Source organism: Lytechinus variegatus, chromosome 13 (genome assembly GCF_018143015.1).
Source record: "Lytechinus variegatus isolate NC3 chromosome 13, Lvar_3.0, whole genome shotgun sequence".
Classification (NCBI taxonomy): domain Eukaryota; kingdom Metazoa; phylum Echinodermata; class Echinoidea; order Temnopleuroida; family Toxopneustidae; genus Lytechinus; species Lytechinus variegatus.
The window spans coordinates 22806731-22826949 of record NC_054752.1 but is presented as its reverse complement, the minus strand read 5'-3'; the positions used below and the strand labels follow the sequence as shown (position 1 = coordinate 22826949).

At 35.6% G+C, this 20219-nt stretch overlaps 1 protein-coding gene across 2 annotated transcripts in view; it reads right to left on the bottom strand.

Moving 5' to 3' along the window:
• LOC121426530 (GATOR complex protein WDR24-like) overlaps window positions 1–20219 on the bottom strand; it is a 29407-nt gene that overhangs the window by 5215 nt on the left and 3973 nt on the right. The window contains exons 2-17 of one of the 2 annotated variants that reach the window (XM_041622873.1): window positions 20056–20070; window positions 15530–15634; window positions 14907–15020; window positions 14016–14200; window positions 13364–13489; window positions 12689–12820; window positions 11924–12134; window positions 11210–11313; window positions 7708–7908; window positions 6661–6771; window positions 5040–5169; window positions 3529–3904; window positions 3042–3095; window positions 2495–2654; window positions 720–822; window positions 233–318 (exon numbers count right to left, since the gene is read on the bottom strand). In XM_041622873.1, the coding sequence (XP_041478807.1) occupies window positions 233–318; window positions 720–822; window positions 2495–2654; window positions 3042–3095; window positions 3529–3904; window positions 5040–5169; window positions 6661–6771; window positions 7708–7908; window positions 11210–11313; window positions 11924–12134; window positions 12689–12820; window positions 13364–13489; window positions 14016–14200; window positions 14907–15020; window positions 15530–15611 (2175 nt within the window). In that variant the 5' untranslated portion in view covers window positions 15612–15634; window positions 20056–20070. The remainder of the gene's footprint in view (window positions 1–232; window positions 319–719; window positions 823–2494; window positions 2655–3041; window positions 3096–3528; window positions 3905–5039; window positions 5170–6660; window positions 6772–7707; window positions 7909–11209; window positions 11314–11923; window positions 12135–12688; window positions 12821–13363; window positions 13490–14015; window positions 14201–14906; window positions 15021–15529; window positions 15635–20055; window positions 20071–20219) is intronic. The other variant, XM_041622872.1, reaches the window with a different exon arrangement.

The window sequence follows — 20219 nt, the reverse complement described above, 5'->3', positions numbered from 1 at the left end:
AACCACCTTAATGTGGCTATTACAAAAATAGAGCAAATGTGAACGAGGTATAACAGTAATGTATCTTGTTCTCCTAAGTCTGAACACTATGAAAAACGTTGCTGAGCTTGGTCTCACCATATCCGAACAGGACTTTAAGGTTGTTGTCAAACTTTATCAGATCAAACTGCTCAAAATGGAAGGTAAAATGGCCTAATAGGGAATTATTAATGACCTTTGTCCAAGTAAATACCTGATTTAAGCTCTCAACAGCGGGGTGTTTACTGAGCTTGATAACTTGGTTGGACACACACCACAGCTTGAACCGACTCAGAAGTTCTATAAAAACAAAAACAACAAATGATCAGATATAATTGCAAGGATGTCCAAGCGCGGATCCAACCGGATTTAATACAATGGCCAGCATTCACATAGGTGGATTATAAGAAAAATATGTTTGAACCCATGGTTTATGCAGATTTCATGTGTAAATCATGATTACTTGCCACACATAATAATGCTCATGCATTTTGTCACTGTGCACGTAATCGACGCCTGTTGCCGTGGTTGAGTATTCTATCTTATCCATGAATCCACTATTTGTAATAAATACCTACACTGTTCAAAAGAGTGGACTCATGAATAATAAAATAGCAATAATCGAAATAAATAGATTCATCAATAATTCAATTATTTCATTTCAACAATCAAAGTAATTCTTAAAGAGAAAATGTAGATACCTATGTAAGACATGAACCATTGTTCCTGTATTTCAGAGGCTATTTCATTGCGTATCTTGTTGTCGAGGACGATAAATGCCGATACTGCCATTTGAACATCGCCCTGAGGAAAAAAAAAACCATGAATGGAAATAAAAAGTGGAGGCATTTTAAAATCAATGTTTGTGAATCGTTTCAGTAGATAACACCACCAAAAAAAACAGAAAAAAAGATTTGATAGGGATAGGGGCTGGGGAAATAAAGCCTGTAATCAGTGGGTGATTTCAAGTTTGGTGTTGGCCTTGGTGTTGGTGTTAGTGTTGAAATTTTGGTTGCTTCCCCTAGCTCCAAAACTTATTCAGAGCTTGAAAAACTGATCCAGATCACATTATTGACATCTCAACAACTAGTGAGTGACTTTTCGAGACCATCCTCATTTTATGTTTGGTGTTATAATCGTGTAAAAATTGACCCAACACCAACACCAAAAGGTCAACACTGAACTTGAAATCACCCAATGCCAGTGTCATGATTCTTCTTCTAATCACTGCCGTCTTCATCTTGTCACCATCAGCAATACAATCAATATCAATATCTCTGTAAACATTGTGATCATTGACACCATCACCATCATAATCATTTCTCAACATCACAATCATATATTTTATTTGTTTATAAATTGCTGGATTGATTTGATCAAATGAAGAAAATGAAAACATGAAACCCTCAAAAAGTCATCCCACAGTATTCTGTGATTATCAGCATCTTTTGCATCATCTTCATTTTTTGCCAATATCAAAATCATCTTTCACCATTGTCATCACCAATACTTTCATGTTAATGATCAACATCATCCTTATCAATTTTGTCATCATCATAACCACCACCACTACAATATCATCATCATCACCATCAAGACTGTCATCATCATCAACATCATCATCCTCCTTATCATCATCATCTTCATCATCACCATTATCATCATCATCACCATCATCATCATCACCATCATCATCAGCAGCAGCATCATCATCATCATCAGCAGCAGCATCATCATCATCATCCCCAGCACCACCATCATCATCTTCATCATCACCATTATCATCATCATCAGCAGCAGCATCATCATCATCATCCCCATCACCATCACCACCATAATCTCCTGCCATACCCCAACAATGACATTACATGTTCAGCATAGTCACACAGCATATTAACCACAAAAGGAGTGAACTTGATAGAGAGTTGTCATCATCATCCTTATCATCATCATCGTCATCATCATCATCAGCAGCATCACCATCATCATCATCACCATCATCATCATCATCCTTATCATCATCAACATCACCACCATAATCTCCCGCCATACCCCAACAATGACATTTACCTGTTCAGCATAGTCAGACAGCATGTTGACCACAATAGGAGTGAACTTGATAGAGAGTTGTCATCATCATCCTCATCATCATCATCGTCATCATCATCATCAGCAGCATCACCATCATCATCATCATCAACATCAACATCATCATCACCATCACCACCATAATCTCCCGCCATACCCCAACAATGACATTACCTGTTCAGCATAGTCAGACAGCATGTTAACCACATAAGGAGTGAACTTGATAGAGTTGTCATCATCCTCCTTATCATCATCATCATCATCATCATCATCAGCAGCATCATCATCAGCAGCATCACCTTCCCCATCACCATCATCATCATCATCCTTATCATCATCATCACCATCACCACCATAATCTCCCGCCATACCCCAACAATGACATTACCTGTTCAGCATAGTCAGACAGCATGTTAACCACAATAGGAGTGAACTTGATAGAGAGTTGTAGCTCAGGTAGCTGCTTAGAAGGAGTCTGGTTCAGAGACCGTGCCGAGGGGAAGAGTTGAGAGTTCACAGTAATAGCAGGTTCTAGGTCCAGTAGCGGCCTGAAAAGTGAAAATATTTTATCTTTTGGAGTTGAATATCAACTGCCTTTCACATATCGTAAGTTCAAGTTCTTTAAAGAGGTTTGGACAATTTAAAATGCCACATTAAGAATAACAACAATAGTCACACATCAACATCAACAAAGTCCAAACCAATTAACTTTTTGGCTATTGATACCATTTTTCTAAAAAGAAATCTAAATGATGTCTGATAAAAAAATTGCTTTGAAAATTAACAACTCTACAAGCAAGGTGATGATCCTTAAAAAAAATAAATTTTCTGTTAAATTCTCTACTTTTTTTGCGTCTCAGCTCTCATTATAATCATCATGTCGAAAAATCATACAACACTCATTTTCTTTAAAAATTGAAATAGAATTGACTCACACAACAGGAGACTCGGGTCGTATTCTGTCCTGCAACATGTCTGGAGAGGGCGGTCTTCAAAAGAAACAACAAACAAAAGGTGTCCAATCATAAAAAATAATTGTACATCGGCAAGGAGTTAAAATTGCAACATACATTTATTAATCTTTCATTTTGAAAAAGACAACAGTGGAAGAAAAAGGAAGAGTATAAATAAATATGACTCCTATTTCTCAAATGAGAACAAAATGATGTTATCTTCAAGTTGTTCAGGCAACAGGAGGGCATTGCATGAAAGATGTGACATGGAATTTCAGCAAATTTGGATGGGGGGGGGTTCTGCCAGTTAACCCTAGCTGCCAATTTAGAAAATTATCATTTTTTATAAAAATGTAATAACTCAAGCCTAATCTCCTAATATTCTTGTTATAACTTCATCTTCTGCATACCAAAGTACCCTGAGCAGAATGTACCAAAAATAAATAGCAAGTACATGACAACAATTTACCTGTCTTGGATCTCATGTCTTTGCCCAAATGCTTCTGTCGGTAGACCGACATAGTCATTCCACTCCTGCATCTCGTCACCATAGCGACCGAACACACCCCCTTCCTCTTCTTCCTCCTCCTCTTCCTCCTCCCCCTCACCGAGTGGAAAATAAAAATCCACCGCACCTAGGGCGCCATCTTGTGAGCAGTGGCGTCGCTTGCCGCAGGTCGGTGCTCCGGAGAGTGCGTGGTCGTGCTCACTGTCACTGATGACGGAATCGTTGTCGTCGGTGACGCCGGTGGCGGAGTCAATGGCGCTGGATGCAGTAGGGTTTAGGTTCAGGAAGTCATGATGAGAAGGTAGATGATTGAGACCAAACTGAGGAGCTGAAATATCTATAAAAAAAAATCAGAATTCTAATATGAATTTGCTGTTCCACACAAAACCCCCCAAAAAGGTTATATTGAAAGCTCTTCTTTTGCTCAGTGATCTACAACATGGGAGTATGACAAGCCCTTATAACATTCAATTCCCAATTTATCAAAATATCAAGGAATACAATTTATGATATCAAGAATTATATTCATATCAAGAAATAAGAATAAATCTCAAAAAGACTTGCCATACATGTACGCCCAGGTTAATAAGCAAAAACTTGCAATTACCACTACCACTATCATCATCACCATTATTATTTAAATCACCATCATCATTACCACCATCATCATCAACACCATCATCATCATAATCATCATCATCACCATCACCATCATCATCATTGTCACCTTTGTCATCGTCACAAGTGGTCACCTTTATCTAAATCATTGGTGAATGGAGCTGCTTCTGTTGGAGGAATCCCCTTGTTGGTATAAACAGGGGGTGTGGCACTGGTGGTATCTGTGATCACCAACACTACCATGATCATCATCATCTTTATCACAACTACCACCACCATCATTAACTCATCATTATCATCTTCATCACTATCCCCACCACCACTATCATCATCATCATCAATATCATCCTCATAATTTTCATCACTGACTTAGAATTTACCTTTATCTGAATCGTTGGTGAATGCCGCTGCTTCTGTTGGGGGAATCCCCGTGTTGGTATAGACAGGGGGCGTGGCACTGGTGGTATCTGTGATCACCAACACTACCATGACCATCATCATCTTTATCACAACTACCACCACCATCATTAACTCATCATTATCATCTTTATCACCACCACCACTATCATCATCATCAATATCATCCTCAGGATTTTCATCACTGACTGAGAAGTTACCTTTATCTGAATCGTTGGTGAATGCCGCTGCTTCTGTTGGGGGAATCCCCTTGTTGGTATAGACAGGGGGCGTGGCACTGGTGGTATCTGTGATCACCACCACTACCATGACCATCATCATCTTTATCACAACTACCACCACCATCATTAACTCATCATTATCATCTTTATCACCACCACCACTATCATCATCATCAATATCATCCTCATGATTTTCATCACAGACTGAGAATTTACCTTTATCTGAATCGTTGGTGAATGCCGCTGCTTCTGTTGGGGGAATCCCCTTGTTGGTATAGACAGGGGGCGTGGCACTGGTGGTATCTGTGCAGTAGAATAATCTCAACATCCTCCATGTCTGAGCAATCTGACAAAAATACAAAAGACGGATTAACAAATGAATGAAACTACAAATACCAATGGAGAGTGTGCACAAAAACAAATAAATGGGCAGGAACCGTAGTCAAGTTCGATTCAAGTAGTGGCTTTTGTTCATGATCTATTACCCCTTCCAGACTACAAATATTTTCCTTAATCCACTCTGATTTCAAGACAACCATTTAAAGGTCAAGTCCACCTCAGAAAAATGTTGATTTGAATCAATAGAGAAAAATCAGACAAGCACAATGCTGAAAATTTCATCAAAATCGGATGTAAAATAAGAAAGTTATGACATTTCAAAGTTTCGCTTATTTTTAACAAAATAGTTATATGAACGAGCTAGTTACATCCAAATGAGAGAGTCGATGATGTCACTCACTCACTATTTCTTTTGTTTTTTATTGTTTGAATTATACAATTTTCAATTTTTACGAATTTGACGATTAGGACCTCCTTGCCAGAAGCACAAAATGTTAAAATAATGGAATTCCACGTGTTCAGGGAGGAATGAAACTTCATTTCATATGACAATGACGAGAAAATAAAAATATTTCATATTTCATATAATAAAATACAAAAGAAATAGTGAGTGAGTGACATCATCGACTCTCTCGATTGGATGTAACTGGCTCGTTCATATAACTATTTGGTTAAAAATAAGCGAAACTTTGAAATATCATAACTTTATTTTACATCCGATTTTGATGAAATTTTCAGTGTTATGCTTGTTGAATTTTTCTCTTTTTATTCAAATTAAGTTTTTGTTGGGGTGGACTTGTCCTTTAACAAAGTGGCATTAAGAGAAACAATCAGAAGCAAAAACAAATAGTTAAGATTCAAGAATAGTACGTGGTTAAAGGAACTGTAGTCTGACAAGCATATGAAATACAATGAAATATTGTAGATGCCATTAAATGCTATGGTGGGTCAAATAAAGAGAGCTCCTCGAGAATTAAACCAAGTTATATGACACCTACATAGAACCTTGTGATTTGATTGGTCGTTTGATATCATTCATTCAGCACATTTTGCAATGACGTCATCAACCGTGCAATTTTGGATCCATTCATCGTGCAATTTTGGATCCATACGATTTTGTCCATTGCACACACGCACCCAGACTGCAGCTGTAGGCACCAGCAGTGCGCATGTTGTAATGACGTAACAATCAGCAGATCGAACTTGCACTGCATGAGCATGTTTTCATACATCAAAATTCATTAATTTCATATGAAAAAAAAAAATCATTTTTTAGGTGTCACATAAACCAAATAATGAATGTTTTTTCATTCATGCAATGCACAGAATACTTCATTCGGTGAAAGATGATATAATGATCCATTCAACTCCGCTACGCCTCGTTGAATGGATCATTACATCTTTCACCTCATGAAGTATTCTTTCCATTGCATTCATAAACATTCATTATTTGTATACTGTTTAAGACAAAACACACATAATCCCTTATATCACTGACCTGATACCTGCCGAGGTCCATTGCAACCTGTGCGTTGTGTTCACACAGCTCAGGGAAAGGCTTTCCAGTCAAGAGATACCGCCTGGCACTTTGGATGAAGGACTCTGAAAACTGAGCAAGGTAAAAAAAAAAATTTCTTTCTTAATTATCGGGAGGAGTGCATCCATCGATGTTCGACGCCTGCAATGCACAAAGGCAATCACATGAAATTTCATAATTATATTTATCAAGTCATACAAATCTGTAGATACCGAAATTGGTGACGCCCACGTAAATGCTTCCAAAGTTATATGATATTAAATACTTACAGGTCTGAGGAAAGATTTGGTCCAAAACGTTATTTCATTAAAAATTTTGTACCGTGAAAGAGAAATGCCAGTAGTTGCAGTAAACACTAATTTCATGAAAAAGTCTGTAAACCAGGCTTAAATGTCAGTATATCATCGAGGATCTACATCTGGTACAGTTACATAAACTGAACTTTGTGAAATCTTGAAATCTACGCTGAAAAATGTTCACACTGAAGATCACCAACACAGATAAGCGCACATGGGACAATGTATGATTATTGCTTAGAGCGTCGGGCCCGACGCTCTACCCGAATCCTGTGCTTATTTGCTGATTTCTTGGCAATTACACAATTTCTTCCAGAATCCTTTGGCACACATGTTTAATATATACAAACAGACACTTTGGTGGTCATTTCATTGGATTCTGGACGAACTCATCTTGATATCGTTACCACTGGCATTTACCTTTAATGATTAGCATTAATCATTTTTATGCTGGTTGTGATCAAAATACTCCTATCAATGAATATTTTACTTTAAAAAATAGATAAAATTACTTTATTAAAAACCAAAATAAACACAAGAATTTTTCATAGTCAATATCCTACAAAGAATATGTAGACCACTATGCAACTTTGGAGCTTTATTTAATTCATTTATTATTCAGGAGATTCTCTTTCTCTTTCTATTTTACTTTTTCAATCACAATAAGCGATATTAAGTACTGGATTGGCCTTTAACTATAGTCATGACTTACTGTGGCCTCTTTGCGTTCATGGACCAGTAAGCTGCTCTCATAGCGCTCGTAATGCTCGGACACGTCTGGAGTCCTGCGGAATCTCATGGGAAAGTTGGTAGAGGCATAGTTCTGCTGTGCTTGCATGTTGGTTCTTGCACTGCTCTTGTTGAAAGCATGACAGACGTCATCGTAGATGCTCATAGATACGCCAACTGGGTTCTGTAATTGAGCGATATGTTTACTGGTTTAAAACTGATGATCTTAAAGGGGAATGAAACCTTTGGAACAAATAGGCTTGTATAGAAACAGAAAAATCAAAGAATAAGAATAAAGAAAGTTTGAGAAAAATCGGACAAATAGTGAGAAAGTTATGAGCATTTGAATATTGCAATCACTAATGCTATGGAGATCCTCACATTGGCAATGCGACAAGGATGTGTGATGTCACTGATGAACAACTTTCCCTTTGGTGGACTAGAAAATACCCTCAAAATGTCTCTTTTTGCTTTTTGTTATGATGATACAAACTCTTTATCCATGATGTATTCTTAAAAAATATGTATTACATGCCCTCATGTAGACAGAACACATGATTTATGGATAGATGTGATAAAAGAGGCAATTCTAGTGAAATATATACTAAAGTAATGGGGAGAGTTGTTCACAAGTGACATCACACATCTTTGTCGCATTGCCAATCCGCTATCTCCATAGCATTAGTGATCGCAATATTCAAATGCTCATAACTTTCTCATTATTTGTCCGATTTTTCTCAAACTTTCGTTGATCTGTTTCTTTGATTTTTCTGTTTTCACACAAGCGATCTTGTTCCAATGGTTTCATTCTCCTTTAAGATCATGATAATACCCCTTTTCAACCCAGCAACCCAAGAAAGTGGGACTCATGGGGAGACAAAGGATGAAAATATAGATATTGTAGAGCTTCCTACATTAGTTCATGCAGAAATTATCCTCTGACACAGGGTAGTGATAATTCAAATTGGAGATTATTCATCAGATATGAAGGCTTTTTATTTCTTAGCAACATCCAACATTGCGACACCAAATAACAATGTAAAATTGAATATGCATCATGATATTCATGAATGAATTTTTCTCCTTTTTTTTCTTTCGTTTTTTTTCGTGAAGCTCTAAATTAGCCTTCATTCAAACAAAGTTTTAAGTTTATAAAACTTTGGTTATCTTTTCAGGACTACCCTTGCAAACATCTCCTATAATCTCCTGTATATTGCATAAATCATACTTACATTGTATTATTTCATACCTGACATTTAGCATTTGATCATGTTCGTTCCAACATCATTAATGAATTATTGTCCTCTGCCCGGGGTAAAGTGCAATGTGATTATATTGAGAAAAATGGTGTGCGTATTGATAAAGCTGAGGATATAGTTAATGCTTTAATGAATATTTTTGTACAGTTGCTTCAGATATTGTAAGCACTTTACCTTATACACATACTGACTTCTCACATTTTTTATCAAGTGAACGTAATATCCAATCTTTGTACATAAATCCTATACAGCCTCATGAGATTATGGAAGTTGTAAAAAACCTTGATAATAACAAGAGTCCTGGTTATGATATTAATATTAGTGTAATAGAAGTAGCAATTGTTTTATTAGCCCAAACTTTAAGTGAAATATTTAATTTTTCCATTCAATCAGGTATATTCCCCTCTAGTATGAAAATAGCTAGAGTTGTCCCAGTATTCAAAAAAGGAAATAAGGATTTGTTGACTAATTACAGACCGATTTCAGTTTTACCAGTATTTTCTAAAATCTTTGAAAAACTCATCTATAATCGTTTAGTTACTTTTTTACTTAAACATAATATTCTTTATTCAAAACAATTCGGATTTAGAGGAGGTTATTCTTTGCTTGAACTTACAAATAATATTTCTAAAGCATATGAAAATAAAAATGGTGTCATTGGTATTTTCTTAGATTTATCCAAAGACTGTGTTGATCACCAAATCCTTATTAAAAAAAAAATTGGAACATTATGGTATTCGAGGTACAGTGTTAGATTGGTTTGAAAGTTATTTGTATAATCGATTACAGTATGTTTATATGAACAATACATCTTCAACTATGCGCAATATTAAAATAGGTGTCCCCCAGGGGTCTGTACTGCCTGGGGCCTTTACTTTTTCTTTTGTATATCAACGACATCCAATTTGTAAGTAAAATGTTTCATGCTATCATTTATGCGGATGATATCAACCTTTTTCTGTCTGGGAAAAAGGTGATTTTTTGTGTAACACAGCAAATTCCGAATTAGTAAAGTTTTCTGAATGGTTTGCATCAAACAAGTTATAAATCAACGTCACTAAGACATGTTGTATGCTTTTTAAACCAAAGAATAAACAAATCAATTTTTCTGATATAGAATTACTTATTGACAATTGTCGTATTCCATTACATTCTACTAATTTCTTGGGAGTCATTATTGATGATAAATTAACTTGGAAAAATCATATTAGTTACATTTCTCACAAAATATCAAGGGTTATTGGTGCAATAAGTAGATTAAAGAAGTTCTTACCTCATAACATTCTATTGTCTATTTATCAATCTTTAATAGGATCTCATTTGATATACTGTAATATTGTGTGGGGAGGATGTTCCTCAACACATCTCAATAGACTCTTTTTGTTGCAGAAACGGGTAATACGCATCATCACAGACTCAGCTCCCTTTTCACATACCAATTCCTTTATTTTTCAAATTTAGACAACTGAAAATTCAGGATATTCATAAATTACAAGTTGCAATCTTTATGTTTTCTTATTTACACAATATATTACCTACATTTTTAAATGATTGTTTTCAAGAGAATAATTTAACTGTTCCTTACACAACCAGGCAGTCAAATCACATCCGTGTCCCTAAATTAAAATATGAGTTTTCTCGGTCCACAATTATTTTCATTGGTCCAAAGCTATGGAACTGTTTAGATCCCGATATGAAGAGTTGCCCTACATTGTCTAGGTTTAAGAAGATGTATATGAATAATCTAATTAATTCTTATACTCCCTGATTTTACTTCTATTTTTCAAGTTTTTTAATGACTTTATTGCTTTGTTTGTTTATTTGCTTGTTTGTTTATGATCAGTCATATGTTATCTTTATATGTTGGCGACAAGCCCTCGATAGGCCCAAGGCCTTTGTTTGTTCCTCCACTTTTTAATATTCTGTTAATGTTCCGTACTTTGTTTATCCATTTGTTGTTGTACCATGTAGGTCTATGTAATGTATTATTCATTTTTCTTTGAATCACTTTGTGCAATTTTGATGTAATTTTTATTGAATTGTGGAAATAAAATGAAATGAATTGAATTAAAAATGAATATTATAATAATAATAATAATAATATAGGGTATTTATATTGCGCTCCTATATACAAATGATCCATTTGTAAACTGAAGCCTTTATTTGTATGTGTGCTTTAAAGTGAGATTAACTGTGACCCTATCAATTAGAACTCTACCAACTTACCGCACTTTCAGCTGGTCGCTTTGCGTCTTTGAATTTATGTTGATAAAGCATGGAATCTTTGCTACCACTGAGAAATACATGAGGGTCTTGTCTCCAAGCAATACCTGAAAATAAAAATGATTGACAAGTAAAGTGATGTCATGACACAATTGAGATCAGTGTCACCACGATTTTTATCTTTGTTCATTTATTTATTCAGCCTGGACAGTTAACAATGAGTTGGTCATTCATGGGTAAAATGGGACATACAGGTATATAAATAGCACAATCAAATTCTAGTATGTGCACTTAAAAAAAAAAAAACAAATCCATTCATAAAATGTACTGCACATGCATAACATAATAAGAATAAGGTGAAAATGTCAAACTGAAAATAACGAAGGAATAAGACAGAAATACAAAGAAGTATAAATATAACATAGGAAGAGGAATTAGAATACAAAGGAAGTAATGAAGGAAATTGAAGAGAAAAAGGGGTACATAAATTCAGAGGCAGATCTAGCCAGATCAGACACAAAAGTTTTGAGAGGCCAACTGTAGTGCAAAAAAAAAACATAACATAAGAAGCAAAAATATATATGTGGCCCCTGAAATGGTATTGTGTTCAACCTGGCTAGATTTGACACTGCATGCATGTAGGTTATTGAATAAAGAATATCATATCATTATCCTGCACCAACATCGAATTCGACATCAGCCTTTTTGGGTGGTTACCTGTCACGACATCCTTGTGTTCTTCAAAGACGGCAAAAGGCATGTAGGAGCGCCGGACGTCCCAGACACAGATGGTGTGGTCCACGACCCCGCTGCAGCTGGCTATGTGGTGCTTCTTCTCCGGACGCCACTTGATGTGGTTGACCGAAGCAATGGCGTAGATGGTGTACTCTGGCTCCAGGACATTACCGTGCCCTTCCCATCGCCAAATCTACAACAGAAAAAATAATAATATTTTATACATGTATTTACTGAAAGAATAATAATATTATGCTTCTACAAAAGTCAAGTGGCCATACGTAATGAGACCAAATACTTCATGGGCCTCATTTTTCAATAGGATACAAGAACATGTGAAAAATTGTAGGCAAGTCTAGCAGTCTGCAATTTTTAATGAATAATCAGTTATCACAGTATTGGCATGGAAATTATGCTAATTGGTCAAAATTTCAAGTAGATTTAGTTAACATTAGGGCATTTAAAAAAAAAAAACACAAGAAGTATGTTCCCCCTAAATCAAGCTTCTCAATACTCAGAAAAAAAAATCAGAAAAAGCTTGGATTTTCGAAATTGGGTATAAATGAAGGAAAAAATTGTATGCCTTGCTAGGAAAAAGAAAAAAAATCAGAATTTCCATTTAAATCGGAATTTCACTTTAAATCGGAGGTATATCACTTCTGTTGTTCGTGAAGTCGCTCTAAACTTACAAACAGCTTTATGAAACACCCACCAGGACCACTGGACAGAGGGAAAGTCGAAACATACCTTAATGATCTTATCTCTGCCGCAGGTTGCAATCAGTTTACTCTCTTCAGGGTGCCAATCTAAGTTGAATGCTGGTCCGTTGTGGCCAGGGAAATCCAGTAGCACCTTGTCAGGGCATCTGTAGTCCCAGAACTAGACAGGACAGACAGAGATTAAAGGACTTTATATTGGTAAATTGTCACATAGTCTACACCCACTTTTTCTACATTGCACGGGGTACCAACTTAAGCTGCCTTGCTGCCTTTCACTTTCTGCCTATTACCAATAGTGGTTGATTTTTTTTCCTATTACCTATTACCAAATAGTGGTTGATTTTTTTTCCTAAATTTATATCGACCTTCTATTCATTGGTGATTTTTTATTTTTATTTTTTACCTGATTGCTAAGAAAGCATGAATGTTTGTAAGCAAGCTTAAGGTCCCCTCCGAAGGACCTGGTACTGAGGATTAATGCCTTACCAAAGGGCACTAGCGCACCAAGTGGGAATCGAACCCGGGTCACCAGAATACGAACCCCCCGCTCTACCGACTGAGCTATCGCGCCTCCTGAGGGCTTACTGGGGGGTCCGATTCTAATCATTGATTGGTCAAAACATCATCATGTGACTATCCTACAAAATCAAAGCTACTCTAAAAAAAAGAAAAAAAACAGAGGAATTGGGGTTTTAACACGTACCTGTATATGTCCATTGTCCAGCGTGGCTGCCAGAATGAAGTATTGGTGTGGACTGCACTGGACATCACGGATGCATTCCGACTGACCGTTCCCGTACGTCGTCTCACATTTGTTTGTTCTGAGGTCCTACAAACAAATAAGAATAAATATAGGGTCCATTAGTTCATATCTACCAACAAACAAACAAATTTAACAAATTAGGATGGTTTTTCATTGATCTGCTCAAAAAGTTATGCACAGCTGTTGATAAAATTATGTATAAATTTAGGAACCAATAGAACATTGATTGCGAATATGTCAATTGTAAATATTTCCTCATGTAATAGAGCCATCACTGGAACTACAGAAAAGCATATACCACTCCCTGGGGAGGAAAGATAAATAAATGACAGTTTGCTTTTGATCAATGCAATTTGCTTATCTGTTTTTCTTCATTCTACATTTTAAAATTCTCATTTAGTGAATCTTTACTGATGACCACCCTTGAAAAGAAATTAACAGAGTACTGGTGTGCCAGAGAACATTTACCACTCCCTGGGGTGGAAAGACAAGTTGTTGACAATTTGATTTAATATGATCCATGACTTACGTTTTCATTGTACAATTTTGAGTCTGATAAATCTTAAATGAGTTTTTATATTATTAGACTTACAAAGAATTTCATTGAGCCATCGTTTGAGCCGCTGAAGAGCATATACCACTCCCTGGGGTGGAAAGATACTTTGTGGACTGTTCTCTTGTGATCATTGAAGACCTGGTCCATCTTGTTCCCCTGCGCCTTGTTCAGGTCCCATGTGATGACTGCTCCATTGGTAGCCCCGGTGGCGATCAACTCATCTTAAACAAAAGGAAAACAGGAAAACCAGAATTTTAACTAAAGGGGTGCAAAGTATTTTGATCAATATGCCATTGACTGCGAACCTAAACTACATGTAGAAGGCCCCTTTCATAAATCAACCATAAATGCACCCTAAAATCTGTTTCAGATATTTCTCTCCATTCGGTATAGATCAGTGAGTCATTTGTTGTACCAGTTTGAAAATTCAAAGTGCCCTATACAGCATCAAATGGTATGGAACCTCTTTTGCTAAGATATCAAAAACATAAAAAAAAAATTAAAGAAAAGAGAGGAGGTGCAACATGCTAATCTTGTTCCTGATTTCTTTACAGATCACTTGGAAATCACTTTTATGCTTCCAATATTCATGAATATTTCATTAATTGTTGAGAATATGAAAATCTACTTTTATTGTTGCCCCCATCCTAATTCCTCTCTTAACACAATTCCTAAAATAAGTCTTCTTTACGAGGTTTCCATGCGACACCATTCCAGCTGTTGTTGAGATTCATACCAGCCCCCTCCTCTTCCCCCCCCCCCCCATCCCATCTCATGAAATGATGCCCACATCCTCTCTAAATATCATCTCTCACTGCAACTGGAGTACATAGGATCATTCATACACTCCACTACCCCTACCCCCCCACACTAAGTCCCATATCATCCTTATCCTATCTTATTATCTCTTTCTTCAACTCATCTTACCTTTACTAGGGTGCCATGCGACATCATTGCAGCTGTAGTTGAGGTTCATGCGCCCCACCCTCAGGTCTATCCGCTCCCGAAATCCCATCTCTTCTATGTGAAAGATCTTGAAAACTGAAAAAGATAAACCATAAAGAGTGTAAAACTCACAACTGCCAACTTTAAAAGAACAAATTAGTAAATATCCAGTAGCTAAAAATTAATAATTTTGAAGTGAAATTAGTATAAAATATATCACAATGTTTCGTAAATTCATGAAAAAGGAATTGGGCACTAGGCCATGTTCCCAAAAGCCAAATACATTTAGACACTGATATTACAGATGTAAATGAACATACGTGTAACGGTTTAACTTAATATGTTATTTGGCATAAAAGCAATAACACCATTTAGAAAATATATTATGTTTACCCTGAAAAAACAAACCCCGAGCCAATTGTAGAGAAAGTTGCAATTTAAATGGAAAAAAAATCATAAATCCCTAACAAGCACTTCTGATTGGTTGAAAATCTAGTGTTGAATCGCAGAGTTGCGTGCGATTGCAACTTCTTCTCCACCCACCCTGGATAATGGACAAAGTGGGATAAGACCAAGTGGCAAACGACCGCAATGATTAGACTTACCCTGTCGACCAGCTGCTACTACTTGTGTAGAGTCCTTGTTCAGACTGATGGCATTGATCCCACCATCGAGTTTGATCCCCATCGTCTTGCTCACATTGCTCCGAACTGCAAGATATTTAGAGAAACATTAGATATATCAATGTAATTGATCCCCATCGTCTTGCTCACATTGCTCCGGACTGCAAGATATTTAGAGAAACATTAAGTATTTCAATGTAATTAAAAGATATTATTCTATTGGTATAAAAACTTTGCTTTTATTCTCAATCGATAATATTATCCCTCTAACTTGAATTTCCTTTGCTTGCCCACAATGCTCTGGACTGGTAGATATCAACAAATAAATTTAGTAATATTCTAATGAAAAAATTATTTTACCTATTACCATTAACTTTCCTTTTTTTATTCTATTGGAATAAATCAATGATATTGTATCTTTTCATTTCCATTTGTATCTGTTCATTCTCTTGTTTTATCTTTACATTTTCTTGCCTTATCATTGTTGTACATTGTATTTGTTATTATTCTATTCTATAATTTGCATTAATTTCTATTGGAATTGAATAAAACATTGAAGTGAATTCAATTCAATTGAATAATATTGATCCTTCAAAGTTTAATTTCCTTTGTTTGCTCATCTTGCAAGATATGTACATGAGAGAGTTTCATCAATTTGTTTTCATAAATCCTTAGCATCCATCATCCATCTTACAATCATTAATTTTTAACAACCTCCCTTGAAACATATAAAAAGTATCAAAAATCCAATCTTTTTATCATATTCTTATGGAATATTGTTGGCTAATTGTGTGTATTCATGCACCCACACATCATCATACATATTATCTGTAATTCTTTATTCCTTTAACATTGTTTATCCCTCTGCTTCTCAGATCAGTTTACCAGAGAGTAGTAGACAAATGGTGCGTAATAAATGTTGTGTTTATAAAAATATAATCATTATTATCGTACTTGTAGGCCTAAATAGAATATATATACTGATGGCCTTGGAACACACATACACTAATGAAAAAGAAAATTTGCAAAGCCAGAAAGCCTAAGCTCAAGGTCAAAGGCTAGAAGACTGTGTTTAAGGACAAGGCCAAAGTTAATGTCCTCTATGCCAGCCTCAGTTAGAGCGACAATGATATAAAGTTTAATGCCCTCAGTCCCATACTAAGTGTCGCTAATTGTAACACTTAGGGTTACATTGAACCCATGATGTCACATGACGACTTAAAACCTACAGGTGAATAAGAAAAGTTAACCCATATTAATGACTTTGGGCCAAGGCCTAAATACTTGTGGTATTACTTGCCCCCCTGTACCACTGTTAGTAAATATGCATTTTCAGTAAAAGTGTCGTGACTAAACTACATGTATAATCTACCCACTATCTACTTGACTATGCTGTACATTAACCTCTAGTAGACCTCAAAACCTGTAGTTCAACAGCACAATACATTGTAGCCAGATCACATGTACTTGGTTCGAAATAAGTGTTTTGGTAAACAAAGAATACTGTCAAATCACTTAATACATGAAATAGCAGACTGTTTTACAGCATGGCATGTCCAAGCTATATGTTCCCAAGCAGGGAAAAAAATACACGGGGGCTCGGGGTGATTTTGCCCCCGAAATGCCCTAAAGAGCCCTGGAAAACTAAAATGGAGCCCCTGAAATTCATATACATGTAGGGTCCAATGTAAACTTTAAGACAAATTAGGATATTTGGGCTAGTGAGCTCAAAAATAGCCCTGGAAAATAAATTATTAATTTTTTCCGTTCCCAAGGAAGTGATTCATTGGGGGTCAATTTTGTTTAAAATTTGAATTACTTGTGATATACAGTATGTACCAAATTTAAACATTGAAATTTTGTTACCTGAGCATTACAGAGACAAATTTGTATAAATAATCAATCTACATCTATGTATTAATATGTTAGGAATTTAAACATTCTCATTTGTCGATGGAATTGAATAAAATTACATTGCAGCATGCAATGTGAAAATTATCTCAATAAAACTTGTCTACTTTTGTAAACCAAGAACTAAAAAAAAATGCCTTTCACCAACACTAGTCTATATCATGCTGGTTAAATTCTGCTTGTCAGATAGATAAACAGCATAATTTCCAAAGGGAAAGGAAATGTGTATTCTACTGAAAAATATTGAATGAGCATGTTTTTCTTCTTCTCTTGTCAAACTCAATGGTTGACTTCAAGTTCAAGTTCAGTGTCATTGTTGGCGTTGAATTTCTTACATCAGCACAGCACCATTCCTAAAATAAGGTTGATCCTGACATGAATCTCACCATTAAAGTTGTTGAGCTATCAGTGATGTAATTTGGAACAGTTTTAAACTTTTATGATGTTGAAGCTATGAGTGACAACCTGGATTTGACTTCCGACATCAACACCAAACTTGAAATCATCCAATGATAGTCACATTCTATTACAGTGTAGTACATAATTGCGATTATGAATTTCTTGCAAGGTCACATATAAATTGGCACCTTAACATCGATATAGTTTACTACAACCACTCATCGGCCATGTAAAACTTCATTCTAGTGAAGACACTTCAATCTTAATACTCTTTCCAGGAGTTGATTCAACAAGGTGGTTCACGAACGGAACCACGAGTCTCACCTGATTTCGCGATCAATATACAATATGATCGTTTGACCCCTAGATGACCTATGACCTTCTCAAACTTATGAACATACCTGTGGTATCAACCAATGATCATACAAACACAATTGATCTAGAAATAACCTTTGGACTCCTAGATGACCTTCGACCCTTTATCCTCACAGGCACACATGTACATGTATGTAGTATTACCAAGGATCATATGTACCAAGTATGAACATAACTGGTCTGGTGCACAAATACAGAACATTTTTGTAACGGACCGACATACTATTAATGGTCAAGTCCACCCCAGAAAAATGTTGATTTGAATCAATAGGGAAAAATCAAACAAACATACTGCTGAAAATTTCATCAAAATCGGATGTAAAATAAGAAAGTTATGACATTTTGAAGTTTCGCTTATTTTTCACAAAATAGTTATATGCACAATTTAGTCACATGCAAAATGAGAATCGATGATGTCTCTCACTCACTATTTCTTTTGTTTTTTATTGTTTGAAATATTATACATTATTCCATTTTTTACAGATTTGACAATAATGACCGACTTGACTGAACCATAAATTGTTAAACAATGACAATTCCACATGTTCATAGAGAAATGAAACTTTGTTTCTCTGGACAATGAGGAGAAAATTATAATACTTCATATAATAAAATACAAAAGAAATAGTAATTCCATCAGCTCCCTCATTTGCATACCGACCGAACTTTCAAATGTCATAACTTTCTTATTTTACATTCTTTTTTGATGAAATTTTCAGTGTTATGCTTGTTGAATTTTTCTCTTTTAATTTAAATCAACTTTTTGATGGGGTGGACTTGTCCTTTAAACACGAAGAGTGATCACTCTGTCTCTGCTGAACTTTGTTGAGGCAAGACAATGAGGGGGAAGCTACTTGTAGCTTTGGCTGATTGTGGTCCCTACTTGTGGAACAGTTTGCCAGCCCATCTACTCTCTAATGCAATCGTTTAAAAGACATCTCTATCAATTTTAGTTGTAATATAGATGTAAAGTGTATAGAGCAGTTTTAATTGATTATGCGCTAAAAAAAGAGTTAGTTAATTATTATTATTCTTCTCTTACTTCAATCATAAAAGAATGGCATGTTTAAATCGACCATTATTAGAAACTAGAAAGCAGCAATAAGATTCAAAATTGGAGAGAAATACTGCAGTAAACTTGAATAGAGTAAGTGATGCACTCCTCAATGCCGAAAATGATGTTTAGGACATCGGATTACCTCTAATTTTTTTGTATTAGCTTTTACTTTTTGAATTGGCAATTAACTAATGGCAACTTTTTTACATTCATTTATTTCTCAAAAAATGATAAAAGCTAATCAAAGAATATCTTTAAATGATATTATAAAAAATCCAGCAAATTTGCACACTGTAATATTGATGTCTCAATAGCATTGCCAATTTCAAAAATTAAGTCATTTTTTAAAAACATTTCTGGCAATGAATGAAAGCACAGTTCTGCTGTACGAAAATATTAGTCTAGTTTATGTAGATTTTCTTCTCTCCTCCCCCCCCCCCCCTCCCCCTCCCTCTGATTTGAAGTTCAAGGCTCTTCATCAATCTGGCCAAAACACAAATTGGGGCCTGTCCCCATTGTCAGGTATGTTCATAATGTTGATAATGGAAATGCAAAAAATAATCTTGAACTTGAGGTATGATTATTTTTCATTTTTTTTCTTATAAAGAGCAAACAAGATCTTCTATCAAATTGGCAACACTCTAAGTAATGCAAAGATAATCTTGGAAAATGATCAGTCCTAGACATGCCTCCTGTTATGTTACCATGCCGTTTGAATATATATGCAAACACCCAGCGAAACCTCCACCAAAAATTACATACTCACCCCTAAAAGCTCTTCCTATTTACAAAAATAGAAGTAAACATGTTAAAAAGTATAAACAAAAAATAATAAAAACAGAGTACTATATCTACATGAACAACTTATTGTGCTGTATTATCAAATTTAGTCACTAAAAATGGTACTCCAAGTCTCAACTTTTTGGTTGA